Source organism: Bombus vosnesenskii, unplaced genomic scaffold, assembly GCF_011952255.1.
Source record: "Bombus vosnesenskii isolate JDL3184/JDL3185 unplaced genomic scaffold, Bvos_JDL3184-5_v1.1 scf7180000013285, whole genome shotgun sequence".
Taxonomy (NCBI): Eukaryota; Metazoa; Arthropoda; class Insecta; order Hymenoptera; family Apidae; genus Bombus; species Bombus vosnesenskii.
This window is the reverse complement of record NW_022882938.1, coordinates 3,108,328-3,134,843: the sequence shown is the minus strand read 5'-3', so window position 1 is coordinate 3,134,843 and position 26,516 is coordinate 3,108,328. Positions and strand designations below refer to the sequence as shown.

The 26,516-nt window shown below is 48.7% G+C and overlaps 1 protein-coding gene across 3 annotated transcripts in view; it reads left to right on the top strand.

Annotated features, from left to right (window-relative positions):
* Window positions 1–7,379: 7,379 nt before the first annotated feature.
* The window catches only part of LOC117232126 (protein vein), a 207,090-nt gene continuing 187,953 nt past the window's right edge, over window positions 7,380–26,516 (top strand). The window contains exons 1-2 of one of the 3 annotated variants that reach the window (XM_033491299.1): window positions 7,380–8,996; window positions 9,087–11,109. In XM_033491299.1, the coding sequence (XP_033347190.1) occupies window positions 9,795–11,109 (1,315 nt within the window). In that variant the 5' untranslated portion in view covers window positions 7,380–8,996; window positions 9,087–9,794. Of the gene's footprint in view, window positions 11,110–26,516 lie in introns of all 3 variants that reach the window. The other 2 variants (XM_033491298.1, XM_033491300.1) reach the window with 2 other exon arrangements.

Genomic DNA, 26,516 nt, shown 5'->3' with positions numbered 1-26,516 from the left:
AATCAATCGAACGCGTTTGTCTCACAGAAACTAAGAATGTCCCCAAGATTAATAGAGAAGACCCCCACGACCTTTTTTCGCGACCCCCGCAGCAAGCAGAAACACGAGAACCTATAGGGGTGTATGTTTCTTCGATGAAAAATCAAAGTTTCGACTGAGTGAACGCATGTATATGCGTGGTTGCTTGTGTACGAGCGACTCCTAAAACGGAGGGTTTTCGAAAGGAAATCGACGACAGACGCGTGAAGGGACGCCGAGTGGGTGGAGGTGCGTACGTGCCTTTTGGCCTTCGAAGGGTCGAGGATGACGAGTAGTCACGGAAGAGAGGGGTTCGAACGATTCGACGCATATTTTGACAGGCACCGTAGACGCGTGCCAAGCGACTGCGATCGTATGTCGGGACGTCCCCCGACCTGACCGACCCTTCGAGTTATATGAGGGTAGTTTGAGACTACTTTACGGCGATCGGTTTATTTACCGAGGGATCGTTCCTTAACGGGACGTATAATTAGCCGACGCATCGCGCCGCCGAAAACAAAATAATCTTCTAAGCGATTCCATGATTTCGCATGGAAAATCATTGAGCAATTTGCAACGCACAAGAATAATATTCGAGGGGAGGAAGGTTCTTTCAGTTATTCGTCGTTTGCATGCGTCGCAATCTTGATCGACACGACGACTTCATCATGACGCGCGGCACCGCTGAAATAAAGATAACGTGTCGAGATATACGTTGCACGAGGGATATTTGCCCGCAGATGGGTGCATTCTATCTGGCCATAGGAAAACGAAATTTGTTTGATCGTATTTATTAAGATACATTTATTCCTCCTGAGCAGAGCTGAATTACGAACTTACCGAACAAGTTTTATCGCTAATAGTCCATGCGCGGTTAACCGAGTTCGAGATATCTGAGATGAAAATCTTGTTAGGAACTCGAATGGAGAAGGCAGACGTCCGGAGGATATCCACAGGATAACGACTCGCGCGCACGTGTGGGTGGTAGGACGGGGGAACGGTACGTGAGTACGAGCGAAACAGCTCCAACGATGGAGCGAAGGTGGTGCACACCGGAGAGCAGGGAGGAAAGGAGAGAGAGGACGAGAGAAAGAGAGAGTGGGCGGCTACATAAAGACAGGAGCTGGCGCGTGCCAGGTGCTTCGTTGCACACAATGCATCTCTGTTAGGCACCGGGGGACTCCGGCCAGCCGGAAGTCGAAATACAAGCGTGTACAGTGTACACAGGCGGCTCTTATTAAAGAGGAAGAAAGGAGCGCGTCTGCAGAATGCGAGATCTCGTTCGTGCCCAACTGGAAAATACTCGTGTACGTTAATGCGATCTAACGACTGATGCTCGTACGTGCTGTTCGACCTCAGACTGTCGTGTAGTCCCCATTCGACTAACCCCGGAATTAATTAAACTCTTCGCGCTAATACTAATTAACCAGATTTTTTACGCTTTCGTAACGCTTCCGAGAAAGAATACTGGGAGAGAAAAAGAGTACGCGGTTATCTTGCTGAAGCTAAAATGAAACCGACGAAGAGCTGATGCGTTGCCAGGAAAATTTGCCCGGTGATAAATGGAAAATAACATGGATTGGTCCAAGTACGATCGAATCACGACACGAAAACGTTCGTATCAACTTCGAAAGCAAAATGAAGATTGTACGAGTCGACTAGAACGCGTATTAAGCGTCGAAATTGAGACGTTTAGACATCCCATTAAAGAGATTCCTTCGTCCAACAGCGTTTCATAAATCACTGACTCGTTTTTCACCGTTCGACCGAGTGGAGTAAAGATGCACCACCCCCGAAAGGTGTTCGTGCTGATGTCGGTTGGCGAGAAAGACGTCGGAGCGAAAGGAATCGTTGGATAGTCGCGTGCCGTCAGACCTTTGAATAGCCAGCCCCTCGTATGCGCCCTCCTATAACTACTCACCCCCATTTCGCTAACGTGGAAGGCCAATCCATAAATATCCTAATGGGCTTAAACTGTCGCTTTTACCCTCGGCTGCGGGGGTCAGCTCGCTGAATGAACCACCTATTCCGTCTCTATCTTTCTCTCGATCTACCTTCGTCTCTGGCCCTTTTGCCCATCCTGTTTCTGCCCTTTCGGCAAATTTCCTGCACCCGAAAACGACGTGAAAAACCATATTTACGGGGCTTTCAGCTTTACCGTGCACCTTGAAATCGTGCTCCATTCATTCGATAGTATTTTCGGTGAGAACTGGAAAACGAGAATTCACGTTCTGTAAATTCTACCAGCTTCCTGGAAAAATACAGCCAACGAATGCCACATTTAATGACTAAGAGCCCGTCATATGCAAATATATTTCCAATCTATGCGGTTGAGTTATTATAGTTTCGTGGTTGCTGATAGGTGCTTCTTTGGAAGGAAGTAACGATCGAAAGTTTTCAAGCATCATCCGTTGGAATTATTAATGACGCTTAAGACTCGGAGCAAAGTATTCAATGTCTGCTATCTTGTCACCCAATGTTCGCGTCCCTAGAAATTCACCTTCTTCATTTTTTCGTCGTTCCGCCGGTGATACCGGTTACGATAATCTTGCGACAAACTTCCACTCTTCTTTTCCTCTCGACTTTCTTACGTAACAGGAAAGAAGATGGTTGGAAGGGTCGTCGGCCGTGTCTTGGTATCTCGTTCCAGGACATTTTTTCTGAGACGGGAGTTTTCCAGAAGAGACACGCTCTCTTCCCATTGTTCCGCGCGTGGCTCATTTGCAAAGTTACATTTATGCAGCGTAACTTTATCCGCCGTGCAAACTTGCTCAGGCGAATCGACTGCAAGCTCGTTGAATTTTATTATAAAAAAAAAAAGAAACAAACAAGAAAAGAAAACACAGAATAAGGCGAAGGAAGGAAGAAAAAATGGAAGTAGCTAGAGGCGCGATAACAAATGTAACACGCTTGTGCTTTATGTAACCCTGGAGTATTACTAGCTACAAATAGTAGATAATATGAAACACTACGAGCGAATATTCTTTGAATCTTCTTCGAATAAATCTAATTAGAAAGTTTCGATTAAAAGTTTTTCGATCGTTGTTCTAAAATTCCACCTCTTCGACTCGAAAATCGTCTTGGTTTGAAGTAATCACTCTCGGTTGATAGATAAGCTCCCCACGTTAAAATCCATAGAATCTTCTATCGAAGGGAAGGTGCGCCGAGCCGAGAATAATTTAACGTGGCCCGACGAATGGCCATTGATTTACGAAGCATCAAACTTCCACGAAAGTTAGCCGCGTATCGAGACCGTCCACCCTCTCTCTTCTCGTCCCTTCCGGTTTGTTCTTAGGCTGCAGTTAGCGGATTCGATTTAACTTCTCCTGTGGGCGAACGACATGGTTCTCGACTGGCAGCAAGCTCACCAGGCGAACCTACACAGAGATCAACCTAAAGGGAGAGGGAAGGAAGAAGAGAGAGTGCCAACGGATGCCCAGTAAGAGCAATTTGCCAATATCGAAAGTGTTTGTCGATAATCTGTTGGCGAGCTGTTCTTGCTAGTTACTAAAAACTTGCTTCCTCCTTTACTTTCCTCTCTTGTCGCTAGTCGATCGTACGTTTTCTCCTAGAAAGCACTTTATCGCGTAGATACGTATTTTGTAACTTCTTCGGAGATTCGCTCGTTATATTATATATCTCAATAATTGTACCTCTCCCAGCTGTAATTTCTGTAATAGGCGCTGAAGCAATAAAGATACCGCGAAGCTGGGAATCACCGTGATTTTGGAAATGTCAGGATTCTTGTTCTTGTACTGTGCAATTAGCAATATGTATGCCCTGGTGACTACGGAAAGCGCAGGATGTGATCGATGAAAAAAAAAGAATGGCCCAGAACATCGATGGACACCAAGGTCGAACGCATTTCAATATTAAATTATAGTACTCGGGGTCGTAACTTGTTGTCTTTAAAACTGTATAAGATAACACATTGTAGCTGCATTTATCATCTGATAGTTTCACTCCCTTCGGTGTAATCATCCGGATTCCGTGCATTTACGTTGGAGAATTTTTCAATTTTTCCGTAGTACTCGGTATTCGACTGGTTTAATTTTTTACATTTCATTGAAAACGATTCTTTTCCCCTTCTTAACCTTATCGCGTCAACAGTTTCAGAAGGGTTATTTGTCGATCTCGACACCAGTTTGTCGGACAAACTGCGTACCACATTCTCGATCACCGGCGAACGATCGAGAGTTCACGATCTTGATTTCTCACGGTGACCAATTGATTCTCGTTCGACGCGAGGTTTTATCTCGCGCGTTGAATCACAGCACTCCCCTACCGGAACCGGTTGTAGTTTACATTCAGCAAAATTGTTTCGATATTTAGGAAGTATTTTTCTACTGTGCATTTCCAATTCTGTTCAAACCAGGACTTGTTTTATTCGCTTCTGCTCCGAACTTTTCTACAGTGTAGGTACCTACTTTTCTATGTCGCTGCTCCGAAATTTTTCGATATAAGCACGTAAAACGTCAGCCAATTGAATCTCAGGAAATTTTACCGGTTCGCCGATAAATATTTGCTTTTCCCCTGTTCCGCAGGGCATCTCATCATTCCAGTTCGATAAAGATATTACGGATGCATACGCGACACTGGGTTATTTTCTTTCCGACTATGAACGGGAAGGTTCGTGTATTCGTGGAGCGGTTTCAGGAACCAGGAACAAAACGACGCAATGATCTGTGCACCACGTACTTATACACGTAGTTCGATCTAGGGACTTCTAATGTAAGTCAGCGAAAAGCACACAGGTCGACATTTCCCATGTCGTTCTTACTTTTCAAAATATTTTCAAGGTACATCGATTCTCCAAGATCGGTTCCCCGAAAGCTTTCTCCCCGTTGGAGACGATATTTCCATCGTCTGGCAAATAATTTATTCTCCGGAACTTTTGTCGAACATCCCCCGTGCATAAATTAGTGCAACGTAAGTCAACCCGTTCGTCTCTTAGAGATGGAGGGTGGATATATTAATCGAATTAGAGGAGTGTCGTGAGAACGAGGTAAGTCGTTCGTGCAACAAAATGCCTCGGGTTCAGTTTATGTGCGCGAGATAGTCGACGTGTAACGCTATATCGTATAATGTGTCTCATTCCGCATTTTCCTCCCACTTCTTGCTCGGCGATCGATCGTTTGGCGATCGTTAAACGAATACCACGCGTTCCAACGATCTAACCCCCTTCCAAACACGTAACTGCATGTCGACATCAAACACATTTTAGACCCCATTCCACTCGTGTTCAGGAGCATTCTGGTAATCACCGGATGACCATGTGATAAGCGAAAAAATCGGAAGAATCAATTCGCGACATCGCTGCAAGAACGAGTGTTCCGCTTGAAAAATCGTGCCATCGGAATACGGCCGTGGTTTCGTTGGGAAAATCCATGCTGTGATTTATGCATTGTCGTGCAGATTAAAAGAGGACGGCCGAGATACCCAAGTAGGAAGGAAATTCATTTAAGGATACTGGATACGCGGAATTTATTTGCAGCATGTCATTTCCGGTCATTTGAGCGAAAATAAAACGCGGTGCAGAATGTTTCGATCCCATCAGCGAGAGATAATGAAGGACCATCGTGTCACTGATGCATTATCCTGATGAACGCGCCGTAAATATTCAGCTACAGAGCGAAACGGCGCCGATTAATCAGCCGAATTCGAACACGCGGTTATTTAACGTTCGGATATGCGGAATATAGCCGATCGCCAACTGTTTCTATTTATTATTTAAGCACTCGAAAACGATACGGTCGAAGCGGTAGGACGATAGGACGCGGAACGGTTGAAAATGCAAAATTACGATGGTTCGTGCGGTAAAGAAAGAAACCACCGCGGGAGGTTCCGCGTAAATGGCAGCGTAGAGGAGAACGAAATGAAAACGTTAATTATGACGCGGCACGCTTAAGTGTCGCTATTTAACTCGGAATTAATCTGTCACGGAACGAGTGTGAAAAACTACCCGTTTAAGAGGCCGACTCTCTTGGCGGGTCGTTTGATTGGCAGCTCTCGAGGAGAGTTCCTCTTGAACGTCGTTGGTGCTCCCTCTCTCTTTTAAAAACCTCTCCGGGACTACTGGTGCGTTCGTATATTCGAGTCGGAAGCACGGCGCGATGCGGAGGGAACGAGGGGGCGCAAGAAGGAACGGCAGGGAAACGAAGGAAGACTTTATTTTCGGTGGCCCGATGACGCTGAAAGGCGCGAGCGTGGAAGAAGAGGAGGAACGACCCGTCGAACACCGAGCGTAAAAGAGCGCCGGAACGGGCAGGCTGGAGGGGACGAGACACGAAGAAAGCGAAATGTCCTCGAGACTCGGATAATGGCTCTGAACGCAGTCTGTGATTCGTAACAGTTTAACGTTTTATAGGAGCAACCTGATTGCACTCTGGGCCTGTGCCGTTGTAGCCGGTGTTGATTTTAATAAGTGCTTCGTCATTATGCCCGAACGTATTCGATTGTTCGACCTGTCTTCCAAGAGCAGGTAAATATTGAAGTACGGTATTAATTTGCGTTCTAATTTGAAACTATTCGTAGCAAATAACATCGGAGAAATCCCAGCTAGCGTATATTTCATCGGAAACGTTGCGATCTAAGGTAAACGACGTCCGCCGAAACGCGAATACAGCCCGAGTGAAAACAAAGTTCTATCTATTTTGAAAACATTGTTGCCGTGTACGCGTATGGGCCGATTTAACTCGTATTACGGGTTAAAATATCAATGTTTACCAGAAATTACGAGAACTGTCGACGTTAATTGCGCAATAACAATAATCACAACGACGCAACGTCTCGCGTATATTCATGCGTTAAAAATCGAAGTATCGTACGTCATTGTATAGAAACACGAAGCACGCTTGAAATCACATTTTGTCGGTGTAAAGGAAAACAGTATCGAGAGAAATCGAAATAAAAATGATACTACTAACGAGAGAACCTGATGTGCATTTCATGGCTGCGAACGAGATTTTCTCGGCACATAAATAAGCATAAAAAAAAAAAGAAGGGAAGGATAAAAAGTAACAACGTCGTCCACTAGATTGTACTTATAAATGTCTGAACGAAGGACAATCTAACGTCGAGGTAGAGGACAGAGAGAGACGGAGAAAGGCGCTTATTGTGCGCTGAACCATGTCGCCTTAGCGCACCGAGCAAAGTGAAACCTCCACAAAAAGCGTAAACAAAAAATAAACGTGACGAGGGTCAGTAGAACCTCCGTGTACGTCAACACCGCGTGAAAATACGACGTAAAACGAAGAATGGAATTTGTAACGCGAAGCATGGTGCAACAAGCGCATAAAGACGCTTCGAATCATTTCACGAGTGTACCGTTAATGACGCGACCGCCATCTTTAATGCGCGAACTTTTGGCGCGGATGCATCCCGATTAACGTTACGCGCTCGGATTATAGTGCGTTATGAACAAGTGAATATCGAGTGAAAACATCGCGATCCTCGTCTCTATCCTGCCTCTCGTGACGCAGTTTCGCGTTCAACGCATCGCGAGAGTAGATAACTAAGACGGAGATTCGTGATAGCAATCAGAATTACGCGAATGTATAACCTAACCAAAAAAAAGGAGGGCGGTCGCGTAACAAAGAGGACATTTATGTTTGGTACTCACGATTGGAGACAGATGAAGTTGGATGGAAGAGTGAAGGTGCGAGAGAGACACATGGTGATTGTGTGTGTGCAGTCAGGAAGGAGACGCGAGAGAGAGAAGAAAGAGAAGGATCACGCGTGCGGTTCCTCGGTTGTTAGGTCGTCGTTACACAGGTTCTTAAAGGTCCCGTGGTCTGGCGTCTGGCTGTGTGTAGAGTGGAGTGTAGCGAGCGCGGGGTTCTCGGTGTCGCCGCTTCGGTCGGTGCGCGCGCAGAGCCTCGACCGGCGTCCGCCAGGAGTCGCTGGCGCTGTGGCCGGCCTCGGGCTGCGCGAGCGGGCCGTTCAGTCTAATTTGAACCGTCGCGCGCGCCCGACGCGGGGCCACCGACAATCCCTTCTCCGCCTCGACGTGACACGAGGCTCCTCGTGCATGCCGCGTGCAACACACGCGCCGATCCCCCGCACGATATTAACCGAACGCGTGCCCGCCATCCAGCACAACCGACAGAAGCATCGTTGCCATCGTAGAATCGGTGTCGAAGTTGAACCGTGTACTACGATCGTCTCTTCGGTCGCTCCTCCTCGCGAATCCGACGACCACGCTCGTTGCTCCGTTCACCGTCTGCCGAGAATTTTCGCTCGCAAACCAGCGTTTCGTGTTTCGCTCGTTCCCGTTCTTACGTTACTCGCGATTCGTTGACGTGCGCGATCGTTGTCGTCGTCGTCGACGACGTTAGTGCCGCGATCACCGCGAAACGTCGACAAGTCTGGACGGCAACGGGGAGGAGGAGGCGGAAGAATCGTGTGGTAAAACTGAACAGTGAAGTGCGTCGCGCAAGGGCTAGACTTCGACGGTCGACACTACCAACCGCGCGAGAGCCTCGTGAGTATATTTAAATAGTGTGTCTCTCTGGCTGGTCAGAGGAAGCCGACAGTTTCTTGATCTTCTTCTTCGTCGTCATCGTCGTCGTCGTCGTCGTCGTTGTCGTCGTTGTCGTCGTCGTCGTAGTCGTCGTCGTCGTCTTCTTCTTCTGCTTCGTCCTCTTCTTCTTCTTCTTATTCCGCTCCTTCCTACGTCGTGTGTCATCATCCTCGGCTTTTCCTCGTTCGGAGTGCAACGTGATACGACGAGAGACCGAGCCACGAGATCGGGGGTGGCGCGAAATTCTTTATCAATTCTCGACAATTTATTTCGAGATACGGAAACAGTGCGGCCGACTCGCCACCGGGAGAGTGCTCCAAAAAAACCAAAATCAAATACGGTCGAACAGGACGAACAGGTCGAACATACAATGAAGGAGTAGTCGATTCGACGTGTACGCACAGGATACAACGATCGTCGATTTGGAGAACCAAGTCTCTCGATCGATCCGAAAAAGGTTTGAAATCCAACGAAAAAGTCGTAGAAGTACTCTATTATTTTCAATATAGGAGTGTCGCGTATATAAACAAAACTATTTACAACGCAGGCACAACATTAAGAAGGGACGACGGCGCCTGTTACGGATACAAGAAATCGCGAGCAGGATGTTATTCTCCATCGATCGACAGGATGATCGCGAGTTTTGAACTGTACTTCTCGATGAGGTTTAGAGGGAGTACAATCGCAGTAGCCGGCGGTCGTGATCGTTTGCGATAATCGCGAATAGACGCAGTACGAATTCGTACCGCGGTGTTCCTGTCGCATCCATCCCGAGGCATCAAGGATGAAGAGGACGGTACTAGGCTGGACGAAGAGCAGACAGCTGAGAATCTGTCCGATGGAAGTCCCGATGTTTTGCTGCTGCCGGTGGTACAACACCTCGTGAACGAGCGATTCTCATTATTCGACGACAGTCGTCTACGGAAGGAAGGAGACCTTGGTAGACGAAGGGGTCGCGAGGACAGCAGTTTCCGAGCGAATGAGGCTTCGCTGAAGATTGAACGCGTGCGAGAGACAGGAGGAGAGGGACGCGATATCGATAGCGAAAGAGATCTTCTCGCGAGATTTTTAGGCGAATTCGCGAACAAAGAAAGAGAAGAGAAAGCACCAGAGAGAAAGCGACAGAGAGAGAGAGAGAGAGAGGGGAGAGAGAGTGTGTGTGAGAGATAGAGAGAAAGAGAGAGAGTGGTGTGTGCTGCGTTCGGGGTGACCGAGGTGTCGACCTCACCCCCGATTAAACCAGCAAGCAGGTCGGATGATGTGGGCGTCTCTGTTTTTGGCCGGGATCTTAAGCGGCTGGTGGGGCGCACTGGCGCTCGCTGCGGCACCCCCCGCCAATTGGAACTCCCTCGAGGAGACGTCGACGAGGACCACCAGCGACCATCCACCATCGATGAGCATCGCCGCCGTTGAAAAGCCCCTCGATTACCGTTTACCAACTTGGAACTTCGTTACGCGAACTATCGATATACGCGAGCATCGAACAGCCGACCAGACCCTCGCCCAACCTACGCGAGATTACAAATTACCGGTTGACGACGACGTTCAACCAACGTCACGGCTTAACCAACGATCCGAACAACTTTGGAAGGAACAGCAAGAGAGAAGATTCCCCTCGAACTTGCAACTCGCCACCGAGAATGATAAACTGTTCGTTGCATCGGATTCGTGGACGTACCAGAAGATCGGTGACGAGGGTCCATCGTCGACGATCGAGCAAGCTTCTGGCAGTTATCGAACTCCGACTTTCCCAGTGGGAAACCTTCGTTCCCAGGATGCTTCGAAGAGATACACGACTCAGGAAGAGTTCGATGACTCGATACGCGACGTGTTCGTATCATCGTCGAAGCGGGTCAACCGTCGTCTAGATGACGAGACGGCGAACGTTTATCCAAAGATGGAGGAGACCGGATTGACCCAGCTACCTCGTCACTCGTCCACGCAAACACCGATCCTGCGTTCGTCCGGAACCGAATCGTCGATGGAGAGGCCGCGTGTCATCAGATCGACCAAGCAACGACCAAAGAACCGTACGAAAGCGGACTCGCCGAGAGAACAGCGACGAAGATGCCGGAACAAGGGTTGTCGCGGTCAGAATTGGTGTCCTGACGTGGACGTTGGGAACAGAGCTTATCTAGCGCCAACGGTGTTCGAGGGAAAAGCGAGAAGCATGTCCTCTGTGAGGAAACCAGGCTCGAACTACGCGGTGACGTTCGAGGTGAAGCAAGTATACAAAAGCCAGCCCGGTTTCCAGCCGTTGCAAAAGAACGACAGCGTCAGGCTGCACTTTCGAGACAAATCGGCGCCCGGCAAGTCGACGGTCTGTGGCTACGACAACGATGGGAAGCAGCAGCAGCAGCAGCAGCAGCAGCAACAACAACAACAACAACAACAGCAGCAGCAACGCGATAATCAGAGTGGTGTGGTGCGAGCCAATATTAAGAGGGGTAAAGTGTATCTAGTGTTTGTGAATCGCGTGGGACCCAGAAACTTCACGATCCTCGGTGAGCCGGTGATACGAAGCAAGAAGAACGAACAGGCGGTGCAGGCTGTCATTCGACCGGATTACGGTGAGTACGATTATCATCTCTAGCCCATTAATCTAAGAGCTTCGCTCTCGACCGAAGAAACGACTATTGAGAACGATCGGGAGTTATTGCAGCTGCGTGCTTTTGATTCGCGACCCCCCGTGTCTCGTATCGCATCGCGTCGCGTTTACGGATGCGTATGCTTCAACTCTTGCTATTATTTTCACGCGTGAGCGTATTCTCGCATTCAACGATCCTATCGAAAACGCGCTATACGTCGGCCTGGATTCTGTCGAAAAATCTTCCACCGATACGATATCTGGTATCCTGATTTTTTGGATATCATACGCACAGATGCTTAGACGTTGAACCACCATGACGTTTCTTCGATACGGTCGGATTATATATGATGGAAAAAACGCAGTTTGCCGTCCGTTAGAAACCTAATCCGCGCGCGATACAAGCTTGTAGAACGTCTTTCGGCTTCGGCAAAATCATTCCAGACAGTTAGAACCGTGAACAATAAATTGTAACCAAGCTTTGACGCTATTACTTATCGTATCTGAGACTCGTTTCTGGCTACACGAGTACGCCCACGTAGAAGAGAAGAGGTGCTTTCCTCGAGGCGCGTAATCGAGACGCGAACACGCGTATATTTAAACCGCCACGTAAGTTGGATCGCCTTCAAGTCGGCGTGCGTGGTTCGCTCGTTCGCTCGCTCGCTCACGCGAGCGTCCGACTACGAGCCACTCGTCGGCTTTCCGAACAGGCGACCGTCGACGACTACGATGACGACGTGATCGGGCATTTCCACCGGAACTCGACGCCAGAACGAGCGTAACGAGTCTCGAGTTTTGAAGGTGGTCCAATTTGCCCGCGGTTCAACGCGCTCCACTCGACTGCCTGCTCGTTCCCTCCGTGACGATTCCCGGCCAAAGACTTGTTCGCGCTGTCCGATGACTACCGTGGCGGCGACCTTCCGCCACTTGATTTATCGCGATAAGTTGTGCGCCTTGGTCGACTCGGCTTTAGATATCGAAAGTAGCTCGTCACAGAACATCTGTGAGACTTTTGACGAGCCGATGTTCCGTTTCAACTCGTCGCGCACATGTGGTCTCCCTGTTTCGACCTGTAACACACCGCGTTTTCCAACTCTTCGATCCATCGAGACGTTTCCTCGAATATTTATCATCTACTAGTTTACTCGAATTAGTCACAGCTAGGAATAATGTATTACCTTAGTGTATTGCGACATTTTGAGACGAGTTATCGATACCGCCGTGATCGCATAGATAACGTCGAGTCGGAATTAGCGTTGTTCGTACGTTCCGATACAGGCGAGTTAATGAGCAGCGTTTTGAGAAATTTGCGCAACACACGTTAAAGGAGATCAACGTAGCGAGATCGATAAAATCGAAGCATCGACCGAAGCGTCATCTATTCGAAGCACGTTCGTTCAGATTCTGTTTTATTCGTAAAGCGGACGCTTTGCAAATATGTCGGACATTTTTCGATCGGGCTTGCTGCTGTGTACGGCGCAAAGGGAGGAAAGTTCTTTGATACTTCTTCGGAGTAACTCGGCTCCAGCGTCGTTAGCGTCGTTTTCGTCGTCCACTTTCCTCGTCTCGTTTACGACTTCGGAACTGTTGCGCTCGTTTGCCCAGCAGCCCAGCTCCAAACCCTCTTCACCTGTGCGTATTACACATCCGCCTTGACGCGTATCGAAAGTTTCCGGGACTTATCCCATTATCAAGCCTTGGAGTATCTCGTTTCGTGAAGAGCGGAGAGGAGCCGTCCCACTCGGCTAGAGACTCGGCTCCTCTGCCTCCGCTTAAACCGATTTATCATGTACGTCTGAACGTTGAGGGGTAAATTGGATTCTCGGGAGCTTCGAATCTTGATAATCTCGTCGAATCTTAGTCACAGATCGTTAAAAAATCTCGTAAACCTGGAACCTCCAGTCTTTTCTTATCGAGAATTATTTCACTCTTATTTAACGATTCTCTCGAATATTTGATTTTGCTTTGTTAAGCGTTTTCAAAGTATCTTCTTGAGAAGAGCAGATTTTTAAATAAACCACTTTTCCAAAATGAAAAGCGTATGACTCGTAGGAAACGAGGGGTGCAGAAGTTGGGCGTGAAAAGAGGCGCAAACGCTTCTGGTGTCCGGCGACGCGACGGTTCGTTGATCCGCGATCCGCAAAAGCGGGTCCGCCAGCCCTTCTCCCAGTTGCCGGTGACTAAGCCAGACGGGGGGACCCGGGACGTCAATTATAAGGCCTTAATCGGAAACCCGTCCTTACTTCTGTTGGCTTACACTCGGCCATGCCACCCGAGTGAGACAGCGGGCGAAGAAAAACGGAATATCGAGAGCATAGTCGTGTCGCGCGCGACTATCCTCGTCGTCACGCGCCCCGAGTCCCTCGGATACCTGCGACTGTTATCGTATCTCGACGGTTGTTCTCGCCTTTGGCCAACGCGATCCGTTGCTTCCAAGGGAGCGCTTGTCTTTCTTCAGGCTTCTACGAGATTCCGGACGACTCTCTTGGGGATACAGGTTGCACGGTACAAGAATCTGCCGCTACTTGCAGCTTGAAATCCATCGAGAGCTATTAACGAATTCGCATGTCGAATCTCCGTTTCGGCAGTGATCAATGATCAGAGATGTGAATCACATCTTCGTAAATAAGAGTTCTCTGATAGTAATTGCAACTAACTGCGAATCGTGAAAAGGTACCAGCACCGAATTGTTTCGGGTCAACATCGTTCGTCTCCGTTTAAATGACTACTCCTACGATTGATGAACTTCCAAGCGTAATCTCGAGAGCGATAAGCACAGGGTATTTAAAGTCGTATCTGTAGTTTAAAAAGGCGGAAACGTTTAGTCATGTGCGGCAAAATGTCGCACGATCTATCGTCGTTGTCTTGGTACATCGTAACACAACGTTCGTTAGACGGGACTAATTACTAACCCTATTTATATCAGAACCTGTAAAGCCGATGAAATCGGGAAAGGTAACCGAGCACAGATCGAATAACCATAGTGTCGACCATTTTTCGGAAGCGGTCTCGTCGGGCAGATTAAGAGCTCGCGTTCGCAGAAATTTCTACGTGCTATTCTTAGATCGTGCACCGTGTATGCAGCGATTGCGCATTATGGTGTAACTACGAGTTCAGCGGCGCGATATCTGGTTCGTTGGTTCGTTCCTTCGATCGTTCTTGTGGCACACGCGATATTGCGTTATCGCGCAAGAGACTAGAATCTTCGGGCGCAATGTGTCGGCACGATGACAGGTCCTAAAAGGGACGCGCGCAACGTTCAGGGCTACGAGTTATTTTGGCATTTACCGCGAGTACCGTCGAGCGTGCGATGCAAGCACATGCGGGTGCTGGTTAATCGTTTCGATACTTGTAATTTCTCGGTAGGGAGCTGCTGTTCTCTGCATGAACCAAGTCTAATCAGAAAGCTCCAATTTTCAGGCATTTTCACCAGGAAACGAAAATGCAATCGCGTTGATTTTCACAACTTCATCTACTGCTAGATAGAGAAATCTTTGGTCGAGGCTGCGCAGCTGTCGCCTGCGAAGCAACGAATTACTATAGAAATTAATTGACGTCAATTATCGTTGCGTTCGACGGGTGTATGTAGGACGCACCATCGAGTGTCGGTGCACGGTGCAACGGTGCTATGGTGCAACGGTGCTTCGGGCAGATAGTTAAAAGACCGATCCTTCGAAAATAACGATCGTCTTGCTGTGACACTTTTGATCAAACGAGCGCGCCGTTGAAATTCGGTTCGTTCCTTTGGCTACGCGTTTTCAAGTGGCTAATCGCGTAGACGATATTGGATGCCTCTGTTTAAAACGAGTAACGGGCAATGCGATGCCCCCATGCCAACCTTTACCTGTTACTGTTGCGACGCGACTACGAACCGACCGTGAAATTAATAGAAGCGACTTTCATTTATCGCTCGCGACTACGTATTTTGGAAATTGTATATGGGTCAGCGTTGACTTCGTTCTTTCCCATCTCCTATTCCGTTGTACGCTCACCGACGATGGATTAGCGCGATGTAATTAACGTGAATTAGCTAGATGAAATGCCTGGTTCGATCAAAGAGAATTTCAACTATTCATTTCTGCGAAAGTCGGTGTCTCGTGATAGTCGATCGATAAAGCATAATTGGCAACTTAGCGGGAACAGAGCTCGTACATGGGACACGAGATTGATCGTCGAAGGAAGGGGAGTAAGGCACAAGGGCATCAGGAGGAGTAGCAAAGAGACGGATAGAGAGTGAGAGATGGAGAGACAAAGCAAAGCGAAAGAAAGGACTGGGTGAAAGAGGAAGGAAGAACGAAGGAAGGAATAAGGGAGAGAAGTGGGCCCGCGAGGCGGGCAGGAGGAGGGAAATCGGCACGTACGTATCCAGAGCACGTACGGCCCTGTGCCCATACTCAGAGGAACCCGCAGGTACGCTCTATATACCGTGGACTGTGGACGGTGGCTCACGCACAGACAGACGGTCGCACACGCACGTGCATAGCTAGAGGTGGGGTATGCGAGTGGTCAGGGTGGGGGACCACACGTGTGGTGTGTGTATACACCGTAGCGGCGAGCAGGTAGACTGCTGGGCGGCCGGCGATCCAGCCTCGAGCACGAGGTCTCCGAGGTGATCCGCCGCCGATCTGGAGAACCGGTGCTCTCGATGCTGCGCTCCACCTGGCTCGCTCGCATCGAAATTAGTTTACCCGGAATGCGATTGTAGCGATGCGCTGCGATGCGTTCACTGCGCGACACTCGGATCGTTTCTCGTTCGCGTTCCACGGCTCGGTTCATTCTTTCCTTTAGAAAATTAATTTACAGATAAGATTAATTGGCGAAAGAGTCAGGACGAGGGATCGGCAATTGGATCGAGCGTGACACCGCCTTGTCACGCCCTTTCATTGGTCCGTGGAAATGCCACGTTTCCGTTGGAATTTCTCGACTTTCGAGAGCGTTTGTAAGTAGATAGAAAAGAACGAAGAAACGATGAAACCTCCTTTCGAAGTAAAATTTATAATCTCGAATCGATGATCGGTGCTGCAACAAAACGTAATACGCGTACTTTGGAATAGAATTTGAATAGCAGCCTCAACGCGTTAATACGTTCAGGTTTAACGTAATAATTCGATCATGATAAATGGACGCAGGTCTATGTCGAGCGGCCGATTCAACGGTACGAACTGGAACACGGAATAAATTGCGGCATGTCGTTCGCTATGTCGACGATCGAGTAGACTGCTGGGCGACTGCCGATCTAACGTGGCCGGTCACTCGAGCGTGATTATTTTTAGCGATCCGAACGACAAGCGATCAGTGAACGGTGAACCGCATCGATGGTTCGTGAACGGCACGGCGCACAGTCCGCCTGTCCGTTCGCGAACATAGCAGAGATTTTTCCACAATAACGAAACCTCGATATTATCACGGAACGACGCGATAAGATCTATCCTCGCGATCCTCTTATCGCGCGAATTTCGTCGAATTGTGGCCGGCGATGGAATGTTTCGCAAAAGAACGAATCATACGCGAAGGAACGTTCTCGGTTTCAAAAACGACGAGCTTCTCCAAAAATGTGAAACTCGTGGCTGATTAATGTCCACGAATCGCGACGAATCTCCGTGGTCGGTGATAAGGAACGACATGCATCATTTCTGGAAGGAAGAAAAGTTTTAATATCGTCCAGCTCGCGAAATTTATGGTCCGCTTTTCTCCGCTGGGGAATTGGCCGGTGTTCGCAATTCGATGGCGTTTGCGGAAATGTTTTCCCTTCGGTGTTCCGTCTCATCGTACAGGATTGGGATTCACGAAATTGGCACAGCTGGCAGAACAGTTGCCGTAGGACAATCAATGTTCCCGAATACAATGCGATAATTTGCTATCGCTTGTCGCCATCAACGATTGAATTACGGGCATATTATTATCGTACCGGCGCATTTCTGACGCTTGACTATTTCTGCCACGGACAAATGTTCACGTGATTAACGATGCCTCGATTGTCCCTTCGGGCTCGTCGATTTTTCTTCCCGCTCAAAATCGCCAAAAGATCCTTCCATCGTCAAAAAGACCAATCGTTTTTTTTTTTTTTTTTTGCAAACGCGAAACGGAACTCACGATGAATATTTTTATGGTCGCGTATCACGGTAACGAGGTGAATGTTAAGATATCGTTAATCTTTAATGACTGGTAGCTGGCAACAATTCGAAGCCGCGACCCGCTTTCGCGAAATTCAAGGTTTCAAACTTGAAATCAACGCACGCGCTTCGCGACCTGTGCGACAGACCGCTCGATCCATAGTGTCGTAATAATCACGGTATAAGCGGTTGATCGATCGATCCATCGGAGAGGACGAACCTCGCTCCTTGTTATCAGAAAGCCTGCGCGAAAGTAGGGGAAAAAAGCAGCCTAAACTGCGACGCAGCGTTCCGAGAAACACGATTCTCCGGGTCTCTCTCCACTCGACTCGTCTACCCTTTTCTACTATCCCGTGGAAAACGCTTCGGTATCTCGTTAAAAACTCGGTAAAAAGTTGGAGTTAGGATTCCCCTCCAAGCTCCCCCTTTTTTTACCTCCTCTCGTTTTCTTTTTAACCTCGATTTCAACCTCCGCCACGAACGAGCCAACAAAAAAAAGACAGCCTGTCGATAACATGTGTTTTCCCTGCCGGTTAAGCCGCCATCCCTTCTCCCGCGACTCCGGCTTCTCTCTATCAGTTGCCCTTCCTACACACGCTTCTTTTCTAGTCGGAATAAGGGATGAGCCGGCTTAAAGAATCGTAGATTGAATATCACGGCTGCGAGACTGGCGGCGGCCACAGCATGCGGATACGCCCAGCGATTTGTATGCCGAACGCGGTTGACTATTTCACCCTTCCGTGAGCTCGCGCTTTTCCTTTTGTTTTTTTCTTGCCTCTTCTTTTCTTCCACTTTTGCGCAGATTTCTTCGCTTGTCCTATATTCCAGACGAATATATGCTGCTCTGTTTCGTATACCGCTTATAGATCACTATGATCAATTTACGCTTCGGTAGCCGTGTTGTTCTTTTTTCGTCCGTTGATTTCGCTCGATCGAGTTTCCCGCTGTTATCGCGGCCCACCGTTCGCTTTCTTCCATCTTCGTTGGCATTCTTCTTTTATTCGAGATCCGAGAAAGCACCCTGGCGCGATTTCTGCATACGCGAAGGTCGGCCGAGCAGTTTCCACGGGCGAAAAAATATACTTTGAGAAGACGGCTGACGCAACACGGCTAGGAGCTGGTAGATCAGACGTCCGGTTCGTTGTCGCGGTTATAAATAACCTACTCACGGAGTATTATTTCCGAACGGTCTAGAACCCATTCGGATCTATGAAAGAGGTCACGTAATGCGAACGTGGAAAAAGGAGGAAGTAGGAAATCTGTAGCCGCAGCTTCGACTCGACCAACGTTTTCGCCACACGGAAGCACGATCCAACAACTGCGGTCGCTCGAAAGTATCCTACTGAAATAATAAAAAAAGTGAAATGTCGCGCGAATTTGCGGAACAATGAACCCTAGCCAGGAAGTATTTCGTGTCAACGAAGGGTTCGTGAAACAGAAGCGAAGTTGATATGGAACTCCGGTTGGTCGTACAATCGTCAGACAATTTGATAATTAACGAGCAGCCGAGCTGCTCCGGCTTGTTAAATAATTCCTGGATCGGATACCTTTGACGAACACCCGTATTTGCGCAACTCCGAGAGCTTTGTCGTTCCTCCGAATAACCCCTTCCAAGGGGAGGAATGCGCTTGCTCAAGGTTGTCGCGAGCTTTCCCGCGAATCCGAGCTTCCCTTGGTAATCCCACCGGCTAATCTTCCTCGTTTGGTCCCGTTGGAATGCAGCGTTCCTCCTTTTTCTCCCCTCGTGCTCCTTTTCTTTTTTCTAAAGCAAAGCAGAACCGTCCACGCCGGTCGCGTGTCTTTGTTCCGCCGCGTTTTGGAACGTTCTCGTTCCATAAGAGAACGGAAGGAGCTTATCGCTCATTGGCAGAAGATACGAGCGATTTGCGAAGGTATTCGAAGCAACCATTATCTTCCTCTGCCAAGCACGTACTCTGTATGGTAATCGATTCGTTTTTCGAGAATCGCTGGTGCACGCTCCGATCGTCTTCTCGCTTCTATTCCGACCGATCAGGTCGAAGGGTTTCGGTTAAACGGCACCGACGATCTCGATTAAAGGCGGACACAGGGAGATGGCGAACCGATTGCATTGCTCCAGAATCGCGAATTTAGCGTTGATCCGTAGCGGGCCGACACAGTCGGCGGACAGATGGAAAAACGTTTTGTGTCGGGGGTGGGAGGGAGTTCGTATCGAGACTGAAATCTTGGCAGACCCGAGAACACTTCGCTACGGTTAATGCACGGGGAATGGGCCGCTGCACGGAAACAGGGTTTTCCTTGGAACACGAGCTAAGAATTCGTGGGAGCATTACGATATAGGATGACGTCAAGTGTGTCAGGAGACAGAGGCTCTCTTCTGGTTGCCTAACTTTGCGATTTTTCGAGTTTCGGAAAATTTCTAAAGAAACTCTTTGTCCAATGGCTGCGTCTGTTATCGTCGTCTGTTTTTTCCTCGTGTCGTAGTGTTTGCTTTGCTAACGAGAGGCAATCGAGCACTGGTTCGAAACACGACGAAACTCTCGTTTATTATGTTCGCTTTTCGTTTCTTCTGATACATCGCGAGACCTCGAAATGAGAAGAGGCACGCGATTTTGGGTCGAGATCAAAATAAATAGATCAGATGTCGGCGCCACTTTCTTTCGATACGATCGTTCGGTGGGGAAAACCGTGAAACGACGGAGACGAATGCAACGTGAAAACCGCGCCAGGTGAAACACGGAGTCATACCGGAGGAGACGATAAAACGGAAAAAAACAAGAAGCGAGAGACACGGCGAGCAGAAAGGAGAAAAAGCTAGAGAGAGAGAGAGAGAGAGACAGACAGACAAAGAGAGAGCAAATGACGGAAGAAAAGAAAGACAGCAGCGACCAGCGGTCTGGCCGTCATCGCGTAGTCACAACACGCCGCGAGTTATTGCCCCCGAGTGCTCTACCGAGACCTCCACCTCCACGTCCACCACCTCCTCCTCCTTCTCCTCTTCCTCCTCCTCGCGAGGAGTTGGCATACCCACTTTTCCTCCGACTTAATTCGTCCAATTCGCAGCCAAAAAAGCGACGATCGTCTGTGCGTGTTAGAGAAACCGAGTCTGGAATTATCGAGGAAGACAAGGATGGTTGGACGAAAGCACCCTCTCGAAACGAGAGAGAGAGAGAGAAAGAGAGAGAAGGAGATAAAAGGAAAGAAGCGAAGAGGAACGGAGAAGACAGAAAAGAATGGAAGAAGCTGGAAAGACGAAAACGAAACGAACGTGGCTGCGCGAGGACGCGGACGAGATAGTAGGAGGAGGCGGCAGCCGGTGTTGGCAGTGTTGGCAGCTCACGAGGAAGGGGATTGATGGCGTGGAGGTGGAGGCGCAGACGAAGAAGAGAGAACATCCACGAGAAAGATGCAACGAAGCGCGTCCGAGCGAGAAAGATGGGCGACAAGGGGGAAAAGGGGGTGCTCGCGAGTCGAAGTTACCTTGCCGAGAGAGAAAACAGGACGGGAAACGTCGAAGGGAGGAAGGGAAGAAGAGGCCCCTCGTTTTTCCATAGGAACCGGGAAACCCGAAGCGCGAGCCAGTCACAACAATAACTGCGTTACACAGCGGCGAAGATACCGGCGACGACTGGTTGTTTCGCCTGTTGGTTGACGTGGGTGCCGACCGACTGCTGGCTGAGTTCAATTGGACGGAATGTCTCGACGAGAGAGGCACTTCAGAAAAAATCCTCTCTTTATTTGCCCGTTGGCTGTCTCTCTTTGACTTAATCTGTCCGCGACGCGAAATCTCCCCTCAGCTCTACACTCGGATCTCGCTGAATTTCCCCGAGTATCTTTCCGTTTTTCGTCTTCTTCGTCGTTAACGCAAATATCTGTAATCGCGCGGTCCTCGTTTCCACGGACTACGCGTATCTTTCGAAGCCCCGGAACGCAGTAGAGACAGACCGCTGCGTTGTTGAGAATATACCACGCTGAGAACCGATGTTTCCAAAACGCGTAGCGGGAAACAAATCGATCTGGCTTGTGTCCTTGATAGGTTGGTTTTTCCATTTTTTAGGTGCGCTGGCAATGGATAGCCCGGAACGAATGAAACCGTTTTGTTTTCGCTTGTCGTTGCATTTGTTTTTTCAAATTTCGTCGTTTTCCCCGAAATCTTTTTACGTCCGAGAATTAGTCGTTTTTTTCGTGTTTAGGTACACGTTTCTGGGAAGCTCGAGCTCGCGAAGCTATCTGCCATCTGTAAACGCGTAAGACCCATGAAAAGAGAAATGGGAAATCGTAGGAGGCGTCGAACGCGTGACGCGTTTGATATAGAAATATGGGAGAACAAGTGTAGGCGTTATGGACGAGGGATGCGTGACGAGATTGCAGAAAATCCGGCCTGGGATGAAAAAAAATGATCGTTAGAAGGCAGTCGCTTCTATGGCGGGTCGTTTATTGTTTGGAGACTTGTATCGAACCATGTAAACATGGATTCTTGGCGCGCGTATGTCCGTAATAATATCGCCGATGATAATAAACAGGCAGTCTGTTATCGAACCTGATCGTTACGCGTTCCTTGTTAAATTCGTTATTGTTTTGCGTAGTCGAAAATTCGATAACGGCGCAAGCTGCTGCTCGACGCGTTGTACGTTGCTGTCCATGATCGTACATATTGTACATGCTGCAGGCCAACCAAATAATTGTTCGATTGTTCCACTTCGGAGTTCGGTTAACCAACGATAATCGGAATAATCGTTTGTTGTTCAGTGAGTTTAATGATCTCGTAAATGTACCGGTGGTCGCGCGATAATACGCGCCATCGAAAAACACTAAGTATCCTCGAATCGCAATGCTTTTTCCATCGAGAACAGTCCGAACAAACGAGGTAAATAGAAAACGAAAAGTCCAAATGTGAAAAATTCGAACGATCGAAAAAAGAAAAGAAGAAAAAAAATGCGGGAAAAAACGAGAGAAGCAAAAGGTTGGAGGAAAAAGCGAGGAAGCGTGAATCGCGTGGTTCGCTTGATGGACATGAGAGCAGTCGATGTTCTGTGTCGAGATCGAACCGCAGAAGAGACATCAAGTCGCAGAGTCGGTGGAGACAGACGGACGGTGGCATTTGCTCTTAAATCGGCAGATCGCCGTCTTTACTTTCTTTGCATCAAATGCAGTGGTCAACTGGCAGCGCGCTCATGGCGGACGATCATCGTATAAGGCGAAGCGGCCGTAGCCGGATCCGACGACGACCGGGATTCTGCCTTTAGTCGCATCGCTGGCTCGCGGAACTGTACTGCGGTGTTTATATGGTGTCCTCTGCTATTCCGTGTACGTACCTATCTTTCTATACGTGGACAGTGCCTATCGCGTATCGCCATGTTCGTTGTGGGAAAATCGTAGAAAACAAACTCGTTTATCCTCCCACCATTCCCTACCCATCCGATCTTTCGCGTCTCTCTCTCTCTCTTTCTCTCTTGCTCTCGCTCCCTGACCCTTTTCGCAACATGCCGTTCGATTGCCTCGGATCGTCGCAAGATTTTCAGGAATTTTCTTTCTCCCGATCGGGCGACTGGCGATCGCCCGTTTCGCGCGATCCGAACTGTTTCTCTGTTCGAAAACGTTCGTCGGTATTTTCGCTTTTCCCTTCTATTCGAACGTTCGTAGGAACGGGAAGGCCCAGCAATATTTTGGAATATTTAGCTGGAGATCGGACGTACCGATAAAGGAGCGCAGGCTAATTTTTACAGTTACGCGTTGGTGAAATCGTTTAACCGTTTGCGGCAAGAGGACGGCAATTTTTTCCAGTATACCCTTAAGTAATCTGAAAATCCACTTACCCCCATGAATGCCTCGGTTATGTTTCTATAATGCGGTGAGCGGCGTAGAAGCCCCGACACGTGACTTTGTTTCATGATTTACGGGCAATTACGTTATCGGCATAACGACGGTTCCTAATATTTCTCGCGCGCTAATGGGACACCGCGTGGAACGCCATAAAAGGAGCAACGAGGGAAGCCACTTCATTTATTACCCCCTTTTTCGAACGGACGTCTTCCCGCTGGGTCGGCTAATAAATGTTTAAACTCCAAAAATGTATCCCCTAATTGTTCACTTTGGTTAACGTCGTCGATCGCGAACCTTCGAGTGGAAAGGAAAATTCTTGCACAAACCAAAAAAAGGAAAAAAGATCTATCGTATTTAACGAGAGAAACGAAACCTCGTACAACGATCAATTGCTACGCTCGGGTTAAAAAGTTCTTTTGCTCGTGACCGTCCTCGTTGTTCGAGATCAAGTGTCTCGAAAACGCGGACCATGCTCTAATTCGATTTCTTGTGAAATTCGGGCGAGTAAATTTCCGAAACATCGGCATACTCGACTTGGTATGAATGGCGAGCAAAGCCTCTTACGGGCCGGAGAAGAAACGTAGGGATCGGTGAGGAGGGATCGTCTCTCCTCCGTCTCTCATTCGATTCCCCTCTCTTTTTCCCTCTTTTCTCGCGCGTTCTTAGCACCGACGACGTCGCCGAACGACGAAGACGACGAAGACGACGACTACGACTGAGAAGACGCTGGCAGGCAAGGAGAGGTGGCGCAAATGCGAGACGACGAAAATATTGGGTCTATTTCGAAATTCTATTTCGGTGCGTCGGCCGAGCGACTTTCCTACACGCAGTTCACCGCGTCACGCACACGCTTCTGTCCACAAGCACGCAACTTGACGCACTCCTCCTCGACCGTTCCTCCGCTCGATTATCCGCCGCGACGTCGACCGAGCGCCGATTTTTCCACGAATACAGGCGGGCAATCGATCAACGAGCGCGATTTTCTCTGCATTATTCTCTCGGTTGTTAGGTTCTCTACCCGTTAAGTATTTCAGCCGTTTAGCTGGAATTGTCAAAACTCGAGAGGCACGTGATGTAATTGGGAGAGCCGAAGCTCTTTACGCATCCTTTAAATTTCGCGTACAACGTTTGCGCGGTCCTGTAATTGCGCTCGCATGAACGTAAGCAATTAAGTGAGCCGCGGAGACTTTCGGGAGATCGCCGCGACAGGATTTTTCCCAACGACTTCCCTTAATTTAATAGCCAGGCTCGTCGGCCGAACAAGAGAAAAACGAACGCGCGTTAAATTTCTCTTATCTACGAGCGGTCGTTTCACCGCGCCCAGGAAACATCGCGATGCGTAGCAAAAGTTCAGCAAGTTCCCTTAATTGCTGGTAATATAATATAATTACCGGGTCACCGGTACCACTGCCTGTCGAATGAAGTGGAAAAAGCTTGCAGCTACAGTGCTCTATGTCCTACCATTCCATGGTTACCACGAAATATTTGAACTCCAGCGGCAGACAGAGAGCGGAGATGGAGAGAGAAAGAAAGAAAGAGAGAGAGAGAGAGAGAGAGAGAGAAAATACGCTCGCTTCCCTAATATGGTAACTCTAAATTTAGCCTGGTCGCGGAGACAAGTTATTGTTGTAGATATAAAAAGAGCGCTGGTGGAGGATCCAGCGTTACCACTGTCCAGTACAATTAAGCTCCCCTTTTGTTTTGTAATCGCGGCGTTGTAGCTCGACTGACCCCTTGACCAAGGAACGTTGGCACGCGTTGCGGACGCGGTTGGCACGTGTTAATAAAACACCGGTCGCCAGCCAGTGGTTTACTAAATATCAACTTTTAAACAGGATCGCACTCGCCTCTCTGCGCCTGGCTAAGGTGACGGTCGCGCGGCTAATTATTGCGCAAACCCGCAACCGACGAATTCACCGTGACTCCCTCGCGTACGTTTCTCACGTTCGTTCTTCGCGCGATTTTAATTACACCGACGTCCTTCCGTTTCGTTCCCACCTGGCTTTTCACGAGCGTATCGTCGCACGCGATTCGCCGCGAAAGTATTTCATCTAGAGCAGACGACGCGAAGCGTAACGCGTAGCCAGTTCATTCCGCGGAGACGCTTCTTCCACGATGCGCTTACTTGAAATAAATCACCTGCTAAGAGAGTTCGACATAGTAAAGTACGACGGTAGATCGCGACAACCGAGTCGGCGAAGCTCCTGTTGCAACGCAACTGTCCCGGGAACCACCCATAGATCACTGACCCGCGTTTACTGTATTTTCCACTAACGAGTAGTAAATTTGTATCGTCGAGTGATATACAATCCGACGAGTCCCCTGCTCGCTACTACCACTATAGTTACTCTTACGATCCCTGTGAAATATCATTTTCGAAACAGTGACAATTTCATTCTGCCTACGTACGCCGTCCTTCCTGCTCGCTGCCACGTAAAACTACATTTCACTGTTTATCGCGCTTTTCACCCTTCCCTTCGGCCGCTAATTTCATTAATCGGTTTCGCAATGTCGATTTCGAGGGATTTCGATGCGAAGGCACATTATTCGATGATATCTAGTCGCGACGCGTTAAGTGGTTAAGTGGTTGGCCGCGAAATCGGTTTCGCGATACCTTGAAATGAAATTTCTGCTTCGGAATTCAATTCCTCTCGAGGCTAAATTACCACTTGGAATTAAAGCTTCGACCTATCCTGACGGCTGAGTTAACATCGGCTATTTGTTCTCTGCATTTATATCGTGATAGCGAAGATACAAAGACAGGATAAGCCCTTTCGCTCCAGTTTATCACTGGTGACTTTCCGTTTGAAAACGGCGAAAAGTCGGAAGTCGTTTCGCGCGATCAATTCCCGTCGCCTCGAGTCGATGCTCGAACGAACAACCGGAAATCTATTAGCCTGAGTACACGCAGAAGGGTACAGGGACCGCAACAACATTCTTGAACATTGTTGCACGCGGTGGTCGTGCGTGACTACCATCGACGGCTCAACGTAATGGCTGGGCAGATTAAACGACGCCCGGTCTCCGTCTGCGCCGGCCCGGCTTCGGCAACATTTACCAGGAATCCGCGAGATAACCTCACGCTTACGAGCGAAAAACTTTTTATCTGCCGTCATGATATACGAGCCGAACTCCTAGTTTTCTATGTTCGGGCCCGACGGTGAACGCTCAAACGTTTACCCACACTGATAGCGATCTAGAGTGCAACGCCTATTTGCTGGTTTGCCTCCGCGGGAACGATCTAGCGCCTCGTTCAGACGCGAGCCAACGACACGCTCCTTCCATCTAGCCGATTGACGGTTCTCTGTTTATCTTTTGCCTTTCCTGACTCCGCGCTATATCTACGAGATGCTTTCAATCGTTTTCCTATCGTGAGCGTTTAACTTTCATTCGCGATTTTGACACTCGCTATTTATAGGAAACAAAGGTTCGTCAATCGTTAGTCACGTAACGTACGCGTCGCGCGACAGTGGAA